We start from the raw sequence: 18,928 nt of genomic DNA on the forward strand, positions 1-18,928 counted from the left end.
CTCTGAGGTTCAAAGTTTGTCTAAAGTTGCACGCTAATAAGTAAGACTGGATTTGAACCAAGATCTGACTAATTACAAAGTCCATGCTCTTAACGACTATGCAATCCTATCTCCCAAGTCTTCATCTAAGAAACAAATCTGAAATATCTTAAAATTCTCTCTGAAAGAGAGTACCTAAATAATGTGCACAAACACATTTCCTACTTTATCACTTAATGTGAAATTCCGTATATTACGCTGCCAATACCACTGGGGGAGATTAGCTATTAAGGAAATAGGATCTCATTGCAGTAAAAAGAATCAAAATCCACGACTAATTCTGGAAAATCCTACAATACTAATAAATAAAAATGACTGAAAATGAAAAATGGTACATGTTTTGGATCAAAATTTGATAAAGGTATTAAAAATGAATAGTAAATAAGAATGAGGAAGTCTTACTTCAGTGTTCTATGCAGGAGCCAGCTTTCATGCTTAGAGTGAAGCTTCTCTAAATATTCAAGAGGAATATCTTGTTCTTCATTTCTTCCCCGTAAATATATTCTATTCAAGCATTTCTAAAAGCAAGCAATAAGAAAAAGGGAGAGAGAGGGGAGGCAAGGAACAATTATTCTTGTCTGCTGCTATTACATTTTCCTTCTCTACTGTCTCCTTAGTTATGCTAGCCAAAATCTCTATTCCCTCCAGAAAGTTGAACTAGATCATTTTTCCCTCCTTGTGCTTTTCAGCCATTTGGTGGCTCTAAACCAAGCAGTACTTTCAAAAATAAGACAAAATAAATCTATAAACTTTTTGCATCCATACTTGAAATATACTGTATAAAATAAGTTTGGTAAAAAGAAACAGTTCAGCATACAAACTGTGCTTCAAAGTCTATTATAAATCCTCTCTTTTCAAATAATTAAACGATCTTCTAATCAAAAAATATCATAAACAGGGGCCTGCCCTGCGGCCGAGTGGTTAAGTTTGCGTGCTCTGCTTTGGCGGCCCAAGGTTTTGCTGGGTCAGATCCTGGGTGTGGACGTAGCACGGCTCATCAAGCCATGTTGAGGTAGCACATAGCACATAGCACAACCAGAAGGACCTACAACTAGAAGATACAACTATGTACTGAGGGGCTTTGGGGAGAAGGAAAAAGAAAAAGATTGGCAACAGATGTTAGCTCAGGTGCCAATCTTTAAAAAGAAAAAAAACGTAAATAATACTGATGAAATAAAGTTTTGTGTCAGACTTTAAGATATTGACTATGAACGTTTCTGGCAGAATGAAATTATTAGTATTCTTTATGTTCTTTCTTCTATATTTACATTTACCATTTTTGTAAGTAAAATCAAAAAATTCTTTTCAAAAATAAAAGTAGATTTCAAAATTATTTTTCTTAAATTCTGGTTTACTTGATATTAGAAGAGGAACAAAATCATCAGTTGGAATCAGAAACCTAGTTTCTTTGAAAATTCAGCAATAGTAACACAGTATTCTTTCAGGCTAGAAGTCATGACATGTACATTCATCATGACTTAGGAAGAAATAGGAATACAAAACAGAGAAAAATGAGAATGTAAACACCAAACCCAGAAATTTAATAAATGTAAGTAAACTCTTATTTAGGTTAGTTTTATGAAAAGCATCTACTTGGTCTTCTTGGATTCATTACATAATTTCCTATGCAAACAAGAACAGCTATGCTACAACCTATCATGAAAGACACATTTTTAAGTTAGCTCCCTTAACTAAAAATGGCAAGGGTCTTCCAAGTCTCTTCTCAATTATAGCTGCTACTAGCCACCCATTTCAAGCCACAAACAACCAGAAGATTTCTTGAAGTGGCCCTCCATCAACTTTGCCATTAATGTAAACATTTACTGAGCTCCTAATATGTATCCAGACCCTGTCCTAGGCACTGGAAATTCAATAGTAATTAAAATACCCAAAGTCCCACCTCATGAAGCCTATATTCTAGGAGTTGCTTGAGCAAGTTCCTTAATCTAGCTGTGACAGATAAAAGACGCTACGAGAGTTAGGAAGAATAATGAAGAACAGAACTGAGGAAGAACAGAGAATGGCCTAAAAGAACAACTTGCCGAATGTGGGCTTCTAGTCTGCTGAGAAAATAGAAAGCTTCAATCTACACAGTTATGAGTTTCTAATTTGGAGGTGGGGAGCTAGAGGGTGGGGAGTAGAATTAAACTAAATTGCCTTCCCTGCATACCATTGAAAGGATTTCTAAATAATGCTTTACATTTTCAATGGAGCAAACTAATTTTTATTAAGTCTCACCTCTGGAGTAGCTCGAAGATAAATGATTCCATCCAGTTCAAGGCTTTGGCCCATCTGTTTATTCATCCAGTCATGCCAGTCTTGATAAATTGTCCACTCTGTTTCATTCATGCAGTCAGATTCATACAAATTAGATGCAAAAATATACCTGAAAGAGAGTCTATATCAACACATAAATCCTTTCCAAAAAGCACAAAGAAACAGAAAAGAGAAAATAGATCTACTAAATGGACATGGAACATTCTCCTAAAACCCATGGCTGATAATGCCTTGGACAAGAGAAAAAAACAACAGCGTAACTCCAACTATAGGAAATATGTTCTTGGCCAGCAGTTCTCAAAAATGTGGTGGGAGGACCCCTGGTAGTCCCTAAGAGCCTTCCAGGGCTTCTGTAAGCGGCCAGATTATATATTGTACTTGAACGAAAAGAACGTATTACAACAGATGGAATATAGAAGCATAAATGAGAATCCAGTTGTCTTCTATTAAGTCAGACATTAAAGAGACTTGCAAAAATGTAAAATAATGCTACTTTTATCATTGTTTTGTTTTGAAAAATATAATTTTTTCAAGTATGTTATTTATGTTAATATGTAATGAGTTTATTATTAATTTTAAATAAATTAATAATTTTTATATTTCTCAATCTTAATTTCTAATAACATAAATATCAAAAAGACACAAAGCTCTTTGGGATCCTCAATAATTATTAAGAAAGGAAAAGAATCCTAAGACCAAAAGTTTGAGAACTTCTATTCTGAGCAAACTCTAGAGGTTAAAAGAACCCTTGCATAAGCAAGGTCATTCTAAGGTCCCCTTAGAGATTTTCGATCTCCTTGTTCCAGGCGCAAGTGTAGAATGTAAATCTAGATTTAACCATAACAGATGAGAATTTTAAGATGGTTGGAGGAAAAAAAACTTCTCTGAATATGTGAATGAGAAGGCCACCATATTCCCTACAATTTCCATGGAAGCTAGCAATTATAAATGCCAGAACTTCCCTAATGCTGTTAGTACGAAACTGCTGAGGGTATTAAATTATTAAATGTTGGGGTCAGCCCCGTGGCCAAGTGGTTAAGTTCCAGCACTCTGCTGTGGCGGCCCAGGGCTTCGCAGGTTCAGATGCTGGGCGTGGACATGGCACCGCTCATCAGGCCACACTGAGGCAGCATCCCACATGCCACAACTAGAAGGACCCACAACTAAAATGTTCAATTACCTACTGGGGGGATTTGGGGAGAAAAAGCACAAAGAAAAGAAAAAGAAAAAAGATTGGCAACAGTTGTTAGCTCAGGTGCCAATCTTAAAAAAAAAAAATATTAAATGTCATTTTCCATCTCAAATCCCCAACTGAGCCTCTCTTATTACTTTGATTCCCAGGAAACAGGAAAAATAACTCCAGTTCTAAGCCAAGATTCCAAATTGACAAGCACAAATCATTTATATATACCTGTCACTATACACAGATCGCTCAAAAAATAATACAGGTTTCTCCGCATTTTTGAGCTTGCCATTGAGAGAGGCAAACTGAGCTCGTATTCGACTGAGGCAGGCATATAACTGGAAGGTAAAAGACCATCGTTCGGGTTTCTCATACATCATCTGCAGAACATTCCCGCCAGTTTTCTCAACTGTTGTCAATTCCTATTTTGAATTTGAAAAGAGAAACAAAAAGCAAAGTTAATGATCAACAGAGCTATGTTAATCTTTTAAAAAGGTCAAAAAGAGAAGTTGGATAAATAAATGCATCATAATCAGCAAAACCAAGATGATTAAGTCCTCTTCCTCCTGCTCTTTCTCACTTTCTTTTCCAGGTTGCCTGAAGTCTGGAAGAATTTGAAAAGCTGGCTTAACCACAGGATTCCTTAGATCTTTTCCACAAGAAGTCACAAACTAACAGCCTATGGCAGAAATTATTTGTTTGGCTCAAATGAGACTTTTCAAAAATTTGCATTAGTTGTTAATATTTAAAAGCTAAATAATTTCACATTTAATATATCTGAATTTATGTCTTCTTTTTAAAAATGGGAAAACCAAGCAATATTGTGTCTGTCATTTGCTCTTGGTAAAAATCAGCTAAAGTGAAGTCACACATGCTTCCATTAGAGGGGACATATGCTCTCCAGTCTATCAGCCCCTGCCATTCCCTGTTGAGTCTCACGGCAGCTCTGATTTATTTCTTTAGCTGCCTGGCCCGTTATAGGTATTTAAATTTGTGACTTCAATCTCCTAACACAGAATAGATCCTCCCCAAAGTTTCGTGATTTAATAATCATATTGTTAGAACCAATACTTTCAGTGTTGAGAGGAAAAAATATATAAAATAAAAACTCAAATAAAACCTCCATAATGTTACATCAGAACTGGAAATAGCATCCAGAACTCATGAATTATTTTTATTAACATAAAATATAGTTTTCCTAGTCCTGTCCACCAAAAGGCCTATAAACAAATGCCACCCAGATTATATCTCTAAACACCATTTCTCACTGAAAGGAATTAGGATCACATAGCTGATTCCAAGTCTGGGAAAGGAAATGTACGAGGCCAGCTTGATACACTTTGTTCCACGAAACAAGGAAACTATCAAAGACTAAGGAGGTTGTGCCACAGGCAAGAGAGCCAACATGAAGGAGCTTCCACTGGTCAAAAGACAGGACACTTTGAACATCCAAAAGAAATGATAAATGGAAGGCAAAAATCCATAACTTCATAATACTAAAGGAAACTGGAAAACAAAAAACCAAACTGTCCAGTCATCTTTACAGGTTGCTAGGGCACCAATTAATTATTCCAGAAATTAGTAGATAAAGAGAAAAAAATATCAAACATCTTATTTTAGCCCTTTCTGTACAAATGTTCTTTCAGGTTAATGAAATAGTAGACGAAGAAGAGGTCTTCTTTCCCAAAGAATCCTAGCTAATAAATTCAGAAGGCTTTTTAAAGTGTTTAAGATTTTATATATCTACTTATTTATCCTTGTTCTTCCCAAAGCCCCCCAGTACATAGTTGTATATTTTAGCTGTGGGTCCTTCTAGTTGTGGCACGTGGGACACTGCCTCAGCATGGCTTGATGAGCAGTGTTAGGTCCAAGCCCAGGATTGGAACTGGCCATACCCTGGGCCACTGAAGCAGAGTGCGTGAACTTAACCACTTGGCCACGGGGCTGACCCTAAGTTCAGAATTCTTTTGAATTAGCATATCACCTTTTGCAACACCTAATGATATACTGGATTAGGGCAACAATTAGCAATAGATGCTAAAACATTAAAGCAAAGCTGATAGGGAATTTTGTAACGTATGAATTAGGCTGACAAAACCTGAACAGACTGATTTTAACATCACAAAAGACATCCTCCTGATGGAATGTGAAACAAAATACATATTACCACCTAAGAAGTCTGGCCAAAAAAGAATTGAAACTAAATCTAATCAAGGAAGCCTCTAGAGATCTAACCACAAAATTACAGGAAATACAGAGAATTGAGAAACCTGTTGAATTATAGCACTCAGCACTCAGCCAAAACCAGAATAAGGGAAATTGTACAGGGACAAATGACCTGGTTTCTTCGACTAATAAACTGCAAAGAAAAAAGAGGAAGGGTAACCAATAGATTAAAATTTAAAAGACATATAAACCAAATGTAATATGCAAATCTTGTCTGACTCTCGATAACAACAAACTGCAGAAAAATTATAAGACAATAGGGAAATATGAACATAGACTAAACGTGATGACATAAAAGAATTACTAATCTTTTAGATGCAATTTTTTTAAAAAAATCTTTTCTTCTAGAGTTCTTTTACTGAGTCTTTAATTTCTAGATAAAGAAATATGTTATCAAGAACAGAGGTTCTCAAGGTGTGGTAGGGGAACCCCTGAGGAGTCCCTGAGATCCTTTCAGGGAGTCCGCAAGAAAAAAACTATTTTCATAATAAATGTACCATTTTCCATTCTCATTCTCTCATGAATGTACAGTAGCTTTCCAGAGGCTAAATGACATGTGATACTGCAACAGTTCGAATGTAGAAGTGGTTATGAGAATTCAGCTTTTGCTACTAGTCAGATATTAAAGAGATTTGCAAAATGTAAAACAATGCCACTTTTCTCCTACGTTTTTCTGTTTTGGAAAATAGTTATTTTTCACAAAAATATTTTATGTTAACATATAATTTATTTTTGTGATTTATTAACATGTGATTTATTATTGTGATTTTTAAATGAATTAACTGATAATTTTTTTCTTGTTTTTTAAAGATTGGCACCTGAGCTAACAACTGTTGCCAATCTTTTTTATTTTTCCTGCTTTTTTTACTCCCCAGATCCCCCCAGTATATAGTTGTATATTTTAGTTGAGGGTCCTTCTAGTTGTGGCATGTGGGACGCCGCCTCAGCATGGCCTGATGAGCGGTGTCATGTCCGTGCCCAGGATCCAAAACGGCAAAACCCGGGGCTGCCAAAGCGGAGCACGAGGACTTAACCACTTGGCCACGGGGCCGGCCCCTGATAAGTTTTTAAAGTGTTTCAAGTTAAACTTCTAATATAGTAAATATTGATAGATCTAACCTACATTAAAGCTCTTTGGTTCCTCAATAATCATAGACAATAACATGTATACTTAGTTAACTAAAGTAACAGTAACTTTTAAATAATGCTATGGCTTAAAATAATTAAGAACTCACAGGATTAAGCTATTCAATAAGTAGTTTACCTCCTGAAAACTTCACATATACACTACTTGCTTTAAATATCTTTATTAAATAAATGACAATAGAGTTACCTATTCTGATGAGTGTAAATAATTAGTTTAGAAAAATACCCAATTAAATCTCTAATTTAAAGCATCATAAAAATGGAACTTAATATAATCAGTGAATTTGAAAAATACATATTAGGGTTATTTCAAACTATGGTGCTCTCTAGAGAAACTAAAACTGAGCCAACTTCTTGACAAGTGATTGAAATGGTGAATTTATATAAACCATTTTCCCTGGGAATGATAAAAAAGGTAAATGAAGATTGGAAAGGTCTAGATACAGTTAACTAAAATGAACAAGAGGTTGACACGACTAGCTATAATTAGAAAAGAGTTGGACCAAGAGCAAGAAAAATATGTATGTATAGACTTGTTCACCAATTCCACAAGTACTAGTATGAGGATCAAATAAAGGTAGAAAAAGGAAGCTTTAGATCAAAATCTTAAGATGCGATTTTGTTCCATAATCAATGAACATTCATAGCTTAAACAGGTTCTCAAAAATGTTAAATAAATTCATGTTGATAAATGTAAATGTACTCTTGGTATAACCCTAAACTTCTGAGGAAAGGCAACCACACATTTCCACTTAATACTCTGTGATAACTGCAGATCAAATACTACATAGAATTAGTCATGATCTGACCCAACAGATAAAATTCTTACATTTGCAAACTGTTAGCTCAATTTCCAAATGGGATTACTTTACTCCCACTGAAGCTTTTAACAAAGAATACAGCATTCTGTAACTATAAATATTAAAATTCTTCTGAACTACTTTCTCCTACCTCTGGAAACAGTGGAATTATTTCGTGCTCTTACAAAATATCACAAAAATTTACTACTACATGTGTCACTGCTTTGTCCAGATTTCTAGCCTAGCACCTACTGGACAAAACACAATGTGTTTATGTAATTAAATGAGCAAGGTCATCTTAGGTCCCTTCCAGTTATTCCTTTCACACTTAAAAACTTCTAAGGGGGCTGGTCCTGTGGCTTAGTGGTTAAAGTTCCATGCGCTCCACGTCAGCACTGGCACTGGTGGCCCAGTTTCACAGGTTCAGATCCTGGGTGCAGACCTACTCTACTCATCAGCCATGCTGTGGAGGCATCCCACATACAAAATAGAGGAAGACTGGCATGGATGTTAGCTCAGGGCCAGTCTTCCTCAAGCAAAAAAAGAGGAAGACTGGCAATGGATGTTAGCTCAGGATAAATCTTCGTGACCAAAAAAAAGAAAAAACAAAAAAACTCCTGAGATACCTAGGCAGTTTATACATGACAACCACAGCCCTCATTAAAATATTCAATATATCCAATTTCTTGTTATTAGATTTTTATATAGTCTGATTCAAGTAGTTTATGTTAGGGGCTATCTGATTTAATAAATGGAGTTCTTTAAAGAGGCTTGGAATACTAAATGCATCTCTAACTGGTAAAATATATTGGAAATAATTTTGAGCACCTGAGACCTATCCATTGCCACTTTACTACTATAGGCCAAAGTGAGCAAATCTTACCATTCCAGGCTTTCCAAATCAAAAATAAGGGGGTGAACAGAAAGAAGCCACTGAATTTTCTTCCCTTGTGTGACAGTATTTTCTTTCTTTCTTTCTACATTAAAATTGATGGCACAGTGATAGACTATATTAGAATACTTTTGATATTAGAGTTGTCACATTAAGAAAGAAAAAACAAAACCCAGGACTCCCAGTGAAATCTGAATTTCAGATAAACAACAAATAATTTTTTAGTATAAGTATGTCCCTAACACTGCACGTACTTTAACTGGCAACCCTACTTAATACACAACACTTTATCTTATTACAGTCTTTCTAATACAAGGCACTCTCATTTTCATTTTTTTAATTTAATTCTCCCATGAGCTTGATTTATCCTATTACCATTCCCATTTACTGATAAGAAAAACAAAGTTTAGAAAACTTGAGGTGTTTTCTAAGATTACATGGCTAACTAGTAGAATTAGAGCCTATAAATACTCAGATTATATAGTAAAATTTTATTGCAACAGCATATAATGTAACTGAATTTCACCTACATTCCTATAATTAGACATAGCTTCCCATTTTAAACAGTTAAGCCCCATTAGGAAGGAAAATAAAACTATTTCCAATTTTATCTATAAGGAAGAGGATATATCCCCACAGACCTTGGGATAGGTCAGTCACTCTCACTTCCTAATACACCCTCTCTCTCTCAATTCCAGTGACCCACCAGTAACCCCTAAAAGGACCTACACATGCCCAATCAAACCTATAAACCTAATGCCTCCATTTACAGGAACACATATCTTATTATTCTAAGTTCACCTGCAATTGCTTAAGCAAAGAAGAGCTCTCTTTTACTCACAGTCCAGAGAAGCAGAAGGTAAAACATCCTAGGAGATGAGTCCTCCCTTTATGGACTAGGAATGGTCTGTCAGAAAACCCAGGCTGAGGTCTGCCCTAAAACTGACTGTTTTGAACATTATTGATTTTACAAGAAAAAGACAGTTTATCCACCACTTGCATTGTAGGGTCCAAGATTTATCTTTACAGGCAACATATAATAATAAAAGGGACATTCTACCAAGAAGACATAACACATTAATATATATACACCTATCACAGGAGCACCGAAGTATATAAAGCAACTATTAACAGACCTGAAGGGAGACTGACAGCAACACAGTAATAGCAGGGGACCAAAACACCCCACTTACATCAACGGATAGATCATCCAGACAGAAATCAACAAGGAAACAGTGGCCTAAATGAAACACCAGATCAAATGGAACTAATAGATATATAAAGAATATTCCATCCAAAAACATCAGAATACACATTCTTCTCAAATGCACATGCAACATTCTCAAAGACAGACCATACGTTGGGGAACAAAGCAAGCCTCAATAAATTTAAAAAGACTGAAATTATATCAAGCATCTTTTCCAACAACAACAGTATGAAACTAGAAACCAACTACAACAAAAAAGCTAGAAATGTCACAAATATATGGAGACTAAACAACATGTTACTGAACAGTCATTGGATCAATGAAGAAATCAAAGGAGAAATCAAAAAATACCTGGAGACAAATGAAAATGAAAACACAACATACCAAAAGTTATGAGATACAGCAAAAGCAGTACTAAGATGGAAACCTACAGCAATACAGGGCTATCTCAACAAACAAGAAAAATCTCATATAAACAGTCTTACACTATACCTAAAAGAAGTAGAAAAAGAACAAAGCCCAAAGTCAGTAGAAGGAAGAAAACAAAAATCAGACCAGAAATAAACGAAAGTGAGATTTAAAAAAACAATAGAAAGGATCAATGAAACTAAGAACTGGTTCTTTGAGAAGATAAATTTGACAAACTCTTTGCCAGGCTTACTACAAAAAAAAGAAGATTAAAATGAATAAAATCAGAAATGAAACATAAAAATTATAATGGACAGCATAGAAATACAACGGATTATGAAAGAATACTATGAAAAGCTATACACCAACAAACTGGATAATTGAGAAGAAATGGATAAATTCTTAGAATCATACAATCTCCCAAAACTGAATCAAGAAGAAATAAGAGAATCTAATTAGACCAATTACAAGTAAAGAGATTGAAACAGTAATCGAAAACCTCCCAAAAAATAAAAGTCCAGGACCCGGCGGCTTCTCTGGTGAATTCTACCAAACATTTAAAGATTTAATTTTACCTAATACCTATCCTTCAAAAAACTATTCTGAAAAATTGAAGAGGATAGGATGCTTCCTAACTCATTTTATGAGGCCAACATCATCCTGATACCAAAAACCAGACAAGGACAACACAAAAAAGGAAAATTATAAGCCGATAATGCCAATGAGCATAGATGCAAAAATCTTCAACAAAATATTAGCAGATCGAACACAACAATACATTAAGAGGATCATATACCACAATCAAGTGGGATTTATTCCAGGGATGCAGGGATGGTTCAACATCTGCAAATCAATCAGTGTGATACACCACATCAACAAAAATAAGAATAAAAATCACACGATCATCTCAATAGATGCAGAGAAAACATTTGACAAGATCCAACATCCATTTATGATAAAAACTCTCAATAAAATGGGTATAGAAGGAAAGTACCTCAACATAATAAAGGCCACATATGACAAACCCACAGCCAATATTCATACTCAACAGTGAAAGACTGAAAGCTATTCCTCTGAGAAAAGTAACAAGATAAGGATGCTTACTCTCACCACTCTTATTCAACATAGTACTGGAAATTTTAGCCAGAGCAATTAGGCAAGAAAAAGAAATAAAAGGGATCCAAACTGGAAAGAAGGAAGTAAAACTGTCACTATTTGTGGATAACATGGTTCTATATATAGAAAGTATCCACAAAATGACTATTATAAATAACGAATACAGTACAGTTGTAGGGTACAAAATCAACAAACAAAAATCAGTTGCAGGGCCGGCCAAGTAGTTAAGTTTGCACAGTCCACTTCAGCGGCCCAGGGTTTTGTCAGTTTGGATCCTGGGTGTGGACCTAGCACTGCTCATTAAGTCATGCTGAGACAGTGTCCCACATAGCAGAGCCAGAATGACCTACAACTAGAATATACAACTATGTACTTAGGGCTTTGGGGACAAGAAGGAAAAAAAAAGAAGATTAGCAACAGATGTCAGCTCAGATGCCAATGTTTAAAAAAACAATTTTTTAATCAGTTGCATTTCTATATACTAATAACAAACTAGCAGAGAAGTCAACAACACAATTCCATTTACAATCACACAAAAAGAATAAAATATCAAGGAATAAACTGAACCAAGGAGGCAAGAGACTGATACACTCAAAACCGTAAGACATCATTGAAAGAAATCAAAGAAGACATAAAGAAATGGAAAGATATGCTAGGCTCATGGATTGGAAGAATAAACATAGTTAAAATGTCCATATTACCAAACGCAATCTACAGATTCAATGCAGTCCCAATCAGAATCCCAATGACATTCTTCATGGAAACAGAACAAAGAATCCTAAAACGTATATGGAACAAATGACCTTGAATAGCCAAAGCAATCCTGAGGAAAAAGAACAAAGTTGGAGATATCACAATCTCTGAATTCAAAATATACTACAAAGCTATAGCAATCCAAACAGCACGGTACTAGCAGAAAAACAGACACACAGACTGATGGAACAGATCAGTATGCCATCCACTAAATATCATATTGTACTGTTCTCTGAGAAATAAAATTTCATTATTTTGAACCACAGAGATTTAAGGGTTTATCATGGCAGCAAGTGCTACCTTAAATCTACTCGAGACATTTAATAAAATCTATCAGAAGTGACCTTGGTTCACTTGAAAAACACTTATGAACAACGTGCTATGCACTGTGAAAAGTACTGAGATAACAAAATAGGTTACATACGTAAAACTAAATGGTCTTGTAACATAGATAGTGAGAAGAAATTTGAAGATTTTTCTGAAGAACCTTCATGAACAGTATGCGAGGTGAAATAAGCTAGTCACAAAAGAACAAATACTGTACGATTATATGAGGTATCTAATGTAGCCAGATTCACAGATACAGAGAGTAGAATGGTGCTTACCAGGGGCTGGGAGAAGTGGGCAAAGAAAGGTTCTTTAATGAATATAGAGTTTCAGTTCTGCAAGATGAAAAGGTTCTAGATATCTGTTTCACAACAATGTAAATACACTTAACACTACTGAACTGTACATTTAAAAATGGTTAAGATGGTAAAACTTAATGTGTTTTTTTTACCACGCACAAATTAATCACACAAAAAAAGACCACACATCTCCTTTTATTTGGATTTCCCAATAAACATAATCCCCCTTGTCCAAAGCAATTCCAAAGTCTACTATGTGAAAATAGTTTAGAGGCCCAATACTGATTCATCATCTTATTATAAAAATAATAATCAGCTAGTTGTTCTAAAAATACAAATCCTTAAATTAAAACTAAATCAAAAGTTTGCCATAGAATTTTACAGCTTTGAAGATGTTAGTTTTTGTCTCTTAGTTTAACATTATACTAAATTAGAAAATTAATAGTAAGCCAGGATATCATTTTGTAGTTCTTCAGGATAGCCTAAGCCCATAAAAAATGTTTTCTTTTGATCCCTTGCATGAAATTTTTGAGACTACAAATTGCTGGGGTTTTTTATGCAATTATGAGTGTTAAGAATAAAATACATATTAGAAATTTATCCAAAAAATACTGTCCATCATCTTTAACAAAGTGAGTGTAATTTTATCAGTTTCTCTCCTCTGAAAAGTATCCAAATAAAAAACGTGAATGCCTCAGGGTCAAACTACATTAAGTAAAAATTGATAGGTCATCTCTAGAAAGCAGTTTAGCTATATTTATTTTTAAAAATCTGTATCCTTGGGCCCACTTAACTTCATTTTTGGAAATTTACCTTAAAGAAATAATCTAAAATACAGATTTAACCACAAAGATATTTGTCACTGTGCAAATAAGCAAATAGGCTATCATTCCACTATTACTAGGCATTTATATTAAGTGAATAATGGTACATGCACACAATAAATTGGGCTGCCTTTAGAAATTGTTTAAATTTTTAATGACATTTTGAATTACCTTTGACATAAACATTATGTGGGGGGAAGCAAAGTAAAAAACTGCATACTGTTGTGCCAAGTAAGATATACAGTTTTAGGGGCTGGCCCCGTGGCCGAGCGGTTAAGTTCGCGCGCTCCGCTGCAGGCGGCCCAGTGTTTCGTTGGTTCGAATCCTGGGCGCGGACATGGCACTGCTCATCAGACCACGCTGAGGCAGCATCCCACATGCCACAACTAGAAGGACCCACAACGAAATATACAACTATGTACCGGGGGGCTTTGGGGAGAAAAAGGAGAAAAATAAAATCTTTAAAAAAAAAAATAAATAAAAAAATATATATATATATACAGTTTTCTCTGGTTGATAAGGTTACAAGTATTTTATTTACCTCCTTTGGTAATCTATGATATTTTCCTAACTTCAAAGAGTGAACACATATTACTTTATAATATTTTTAAAAATAATGCATCCCTTCCTGCCAAAATTGTATAAACTAAATTATTATTTCAACTATATAAAAGATACACACAGGGTGGTGGGCTTATGGATAATTTTTGTTTCTGTAATTCTGTAATTCACTTCATTATTTTACAGAAAGCACAGATTATTGCTAAGACAAGTGAAAACCAGAAATATCAAGTAGAGATACAAAATCATTTATCTTTTAATGATAGTCTAACCTTGTAAACATTGCAAAAGTTCTGAATTAAGTTCAATCAGAAAGGATCAGTCTACCAAAGAAGATAATTATAAAATAGCCAACGAAAGTCATCAGGTGATTTCAGAAGATACGAGCAGTACCAGCAGAAGGACCTACAACTAGAATATACATCTATGTACTGGGGGGCTTAGGGGGAAAAGAAGAAGAAAAAAAAGAAGATTGGCAATAGATGTTAACTCAGGTGCCACTCTTTAAAAAAGATTTTTTTAAATAAAAAATAAATAAAAGGGAAGTTTTCTAAAAAAAAAAAAAAAAAGATACGAGCAGAAGTACCAATTCCTAATTAATTTTTCACTATGACCTATGAAAAATATGCTGTTGTTTCACAGACAAGTATATTTTATCCCGTCTTTCTCCCAGTTACTAATTTTTCAGTGGCTCCTTAGGGGTAAGAAGTGTTGGATAAAGTAAAATAGTACTTCACAATTAATAACAAATATCTCCTAAAAGAATTCAGCTCAATGAGAAAAACGTGACAGAGCAGAAATGTCTCCCTAACAGTCTATATCTCAAAAATAAGCTAAAAGGAAGCAATCAAATCAAAGCTTTGGGCCTAAATAATATCATAAATCACCCAAAAAAAGCAATTATTTGAAATAAACCTTCAATATAAAAATTGATAATCGTCTGGGTGGTATGTTTTAAAGATAATCTTACCATGGGTGGGGAAGGGACAGGAGACTACGTAATCTTTTTAGGTACTTTGCCTCATTATTTTGCTAAAGTTGGTGGCAGCCTATCAATAGTCAAGCAACGTTTCAGCCACTAGGTGGCAGGTAAAAAAAAAAAAACAGTTAAAAAACAAAACAAGCTAAGCATGCAGGTGCAAATTAAGTTTCTGAGTAGGGGAGGAGATCAAAGGTACCAACAGCCCTGCTCTTCCAATTCTGCAGCAACTGTCAAGAAGTGTGATTAAGTGAATATCCAAAGTAGGACTGGCCTTGCTAGCACTAGGTCTAAAGACAGTCTACTTCTCACTATTGACAGCATTCTAAGAAAGCTGAGATTTAGACACTGGGTGATTCACGCTATAACCCCAAGGGATACATCTGGGATAGGTCTGGGGAACAAGGGCTCTAGGATGGGGGAAGAAAATCCCATTTCTTGAGTTTAGGGGAGGTCCAAGAAAAAAAAAATCCAAAGATACAGGGAACCCACCTACCCATCACCATCCTCACACTCCACTCCTTATCCCAAAATACTATTACCACACTGTCTGAAACTCCACCTAGAAGCACAGAGGACTAACAACATAGTAGTCCTCAATACACACGCAAAAATAAAGCTACCCTACCAGAATGTACACCAGAATGCAGTGAAGGTAATCAAACTACAACATCTTGGAGACATGACTGGATTACAGTAAACTGCTGAAATCTGTTAATAGTAATAGTAGGGTCACTTCATGGTAGTTATAAAGACAGGTCAGTTTAGAATTTTGATTCTACTCACTCCCATCAGAATGGCTATAATTAACAAGACAAGAAACAAGTGTTGGAGAGGATATGGAGAGAAGGGAACCCTCATACACTGCTGGTGGGAGTGCAAACTGGTACAGCCACTAAGGAAAACAGTATGGAGATGCGTCAAAAAATTAAGAACAGAACTACCACATGATCCAGCTATTTCACTGCTAGGTACTCATCCAAAGGACATGAAAACATGAATGCATAAAGATACATGCACCCATATGTTCATCGCAGCATTATTCACGATAGCCAAGACTTGGAAGCAACCAAGGTGCCCATCAAGGGACAAATGGACAAAGAAGATGTGGTATATATACACAATGGGATACTATGCAGCCATAAGAAACAATGAAATCTGGCCATCTGCAACAACATGGATGGACCTTGAGGGTATTATGCTAAATGAAATATGTCAGAGGCAGAAAGTCAAATACCATATGATCTCACTGATAAGTAGAAGATAAAACCGAGAAACGAACACATAGAAACAGAGATTGGATTGGTGATCACCAGAGGGGAATGGGGGAGGCAGAAGGGCAAAAGGGATGATTAGGCACATGAGTGTGGTAATGGATTGTAAGTAGTCTTTGGGTGGTGAACATGTTGTAATCTACACAGAAATCGAAATATATAACGATGTACACCTGAAATTTATACAATGTTATAAACCAATATTACTGCAATAAAAAAATTAATTTTAAATAAAAGAATTTTGACTCTAGTACATGAGAAGAAAATGCTCTAGTCCATAACCATGAGTACCAGATCCATGAAGCCAATAGTCTTAAAATGGAGACAGACACATCACAATGTGTCATAGTCTGATGACATCTGTCATTAAGATAACTAATTCCCTTGGGCTCTGATTCTAAGCTTAAGAGAATTTCATTATAAATTGTCTTACCATGTATATCAATGCAATGTTTTCAACCTGTCCTCTCCAACATAACTAAACTCCCAACACTAACAGGGACACACTAGGGCAGTCATTTTTAACCAGGAGGCATCCTACATGTTTAAATTCCCAAGGGATCATTTGTTATTTTAAAAAGCATCCCAAATCCCTGAAATTCTTACGAGTTCTTACCACCGGGTGAGAATTATGGGCCTACATAGAAAAGGGAGTGACCTAATTCAGTGAATCTGATAGTTACATTTCTCCCTGCAAACTAAAATTCTTGGCATTTTGGTTTTTATACATTGGTTTCTGTGCCCTTGGTTAATGTGAGGTATAGTGAGAAGCAGAGACATTTAATGTGCCAATAGATCAGTTATATACATTTAATATGAATTAGAAGCTTATGATACTAAAACTAGAATGGACCTTAAACAGAGGTCACCTAATCCAATCTAGTCTAACATTCCCTCAATGAAAGAATCCCTTCTGTATTTCCGACACTGGTTTAATTTGCCTACTTTCTACGCAACACCTGAGAATCACTGCACTGATAGTTGACCCCAGAAATGACAGGGAAAAGAGGTATTTTTAGAACACAGGTCTCTCATTTCTAAAGGTAAGCAAACTTCAGCAGGGCACTTCAGTGAAAGAGGCCGCAAGACATACTTTGGGAAGTAAAAATTCAGGGTAGAGGAAGACAGAACCCAAAGGAAAATGGGCAAAAGGGCCTGAATAGGGACTTCACAAAAGAAATCCAAATGGCATACATATAAAATAAAGGACCGCAATCTCATTAGCAATCAGGCAAATACAAGTTAAAAACACAACAGATATTACACTCAAGAGAATGACAAAAATTAGGAAGCTGGACAATACTAAATATTGGCAAAGATATGGACTAATAACAGCTTGAGCACACTGTGGGGAATGTAAACTGGTAAAATCACTTTGGAAAACAGGCATCACACACATAACCCATCACCGAGTAATTTACTCCTTATTCCTAGAGAAACTCTTGCATGTGTGCAACAGGATTCATGTTAATAACACGGCTGTTTTTGGAGCAACTAAACTAGAAACCACTCAAAAATGGATCAAAGGTATAGAATGGACAAATAGTGATATATGAATACAACTGAATACTATACGTCAATGAAAATGAACAAGGAGTAGTTGCAAGTAACAGTATGGACAAATTTCATAAACTTATTAAGCAAAAGAAGCACGACAAAAAAGAATGAGAGCAGTTTATTTCATTTATACAACACTTAAAAACAGACAAAACTAAGGGATATATTCACGTATGGTCAAATTATTTTCAGAGAGTAGGAAAACTATTATCACAAGAGTTATTTTATGTGAGTGATTATCCCTAGCAGAGTTATTACCCTAAGGAAGGAGATATTGTGACCTGAGAAGGACAAACAGGGATTTCTGGAATGATAGTAATGTTCTATTTCTTGACCTGGATGCTGGTTACAAACATATTAGCCTTCAAATTGTTCTTCAAACTACATAGGTTTCATATACTTTTCTATAGTTACATCATATGTCAAAAAAAAATGTTGAAAGAAAGAAGCAAATAAATTTACCCACTTTAAAATTCTACTTAAGGTTAACTCTGCCTTTCTGCAAAGACTAGACTGAAATGTCAGTTTCTTAAGAAAATGGAGTCCATATGGAAAGGAAGACCCTTCAAGATTTAGTCCTGGATTATTCTAAGGATTGGGTTGTTCTGAGCTGGGCCCCAGACCTAAAGTTAACTATGCTTGGCAAAAGGTAAGTGAGAAAATATTTTTTGTTATTCAAAACCATATATCCTCAAAGCCTATAGAATATCTTGCTAGTGATTCCTCCTTGTATACACGATTTACATTTTAAATACTCAATTATTCCCAGATTTCTCAAACCAACAGCTAAACTTTAAAAAACAGACTTTTTTTTTTAATCCTGTCTTCCTCAGCTCCAAGCAAGTTTTTAGCACACAGTTCCATTTTTGAAGATTTCTGCTATACAGCTTTCAATTTCAATTCTCATTATCCCGGAAATTAAAATCTTAGCCATCAGATCTCTCTCCTTCATACACATACAGTAAAAAATTTCGCTATAAAAAAATGAAATTTAGGGGCCAGCCCGGTAGCACAACAGTTAAGTTTGCATGTTCCACTTCAGCAGCCCGAGGTTTGCCAG

At 35.3% G+C, this 18,928-nt stretch overlaps 1 protein-coding gene across 1 annotated transcript in view; it reads right to left on the reverse strand.

The window, feature by feature from the left end:
• Positions 1-18,928, reverse strand: part of DCK (deoxycytidine kinase) — a 31,615-nt gene that overhangs the window by 6,308 nt on the left and 6,379 nt on the right. Inside the window, exons 3-5 of the mRNA XM_008535163.2 lie at positions 3,728-3,921; positions 2,278-2,425; positions 442-557 (exon numbers count right to left, since the gene is read on the reverse strand). Coding sequence (XP_008533385.1) covers positions 442-557; positions 2,278-2,425; positions 3,728-3,921 — 458 coding nt within the window. The remainder of the gene's footprint in view (positions 1-441; positions 558-2,277; positions 2,426-3,727; positions 3,922-18,928) is intronic.

The sequence above is a fragment of the Equus przewalskii genome, chromosome 3 (genome assembly GCF_037783145.1).
Source record: "Equus przewalskii isolate Varuska chromosome 3, EquPr2, whole genome shotgun sequence".
NCBI classification, from domain to species: domain Eukaryota; kingdom Metazoa; phylum Chordata; class Mammalia; order Perissodactyla; family Equidae; genus Equus; species Equus przewalskii.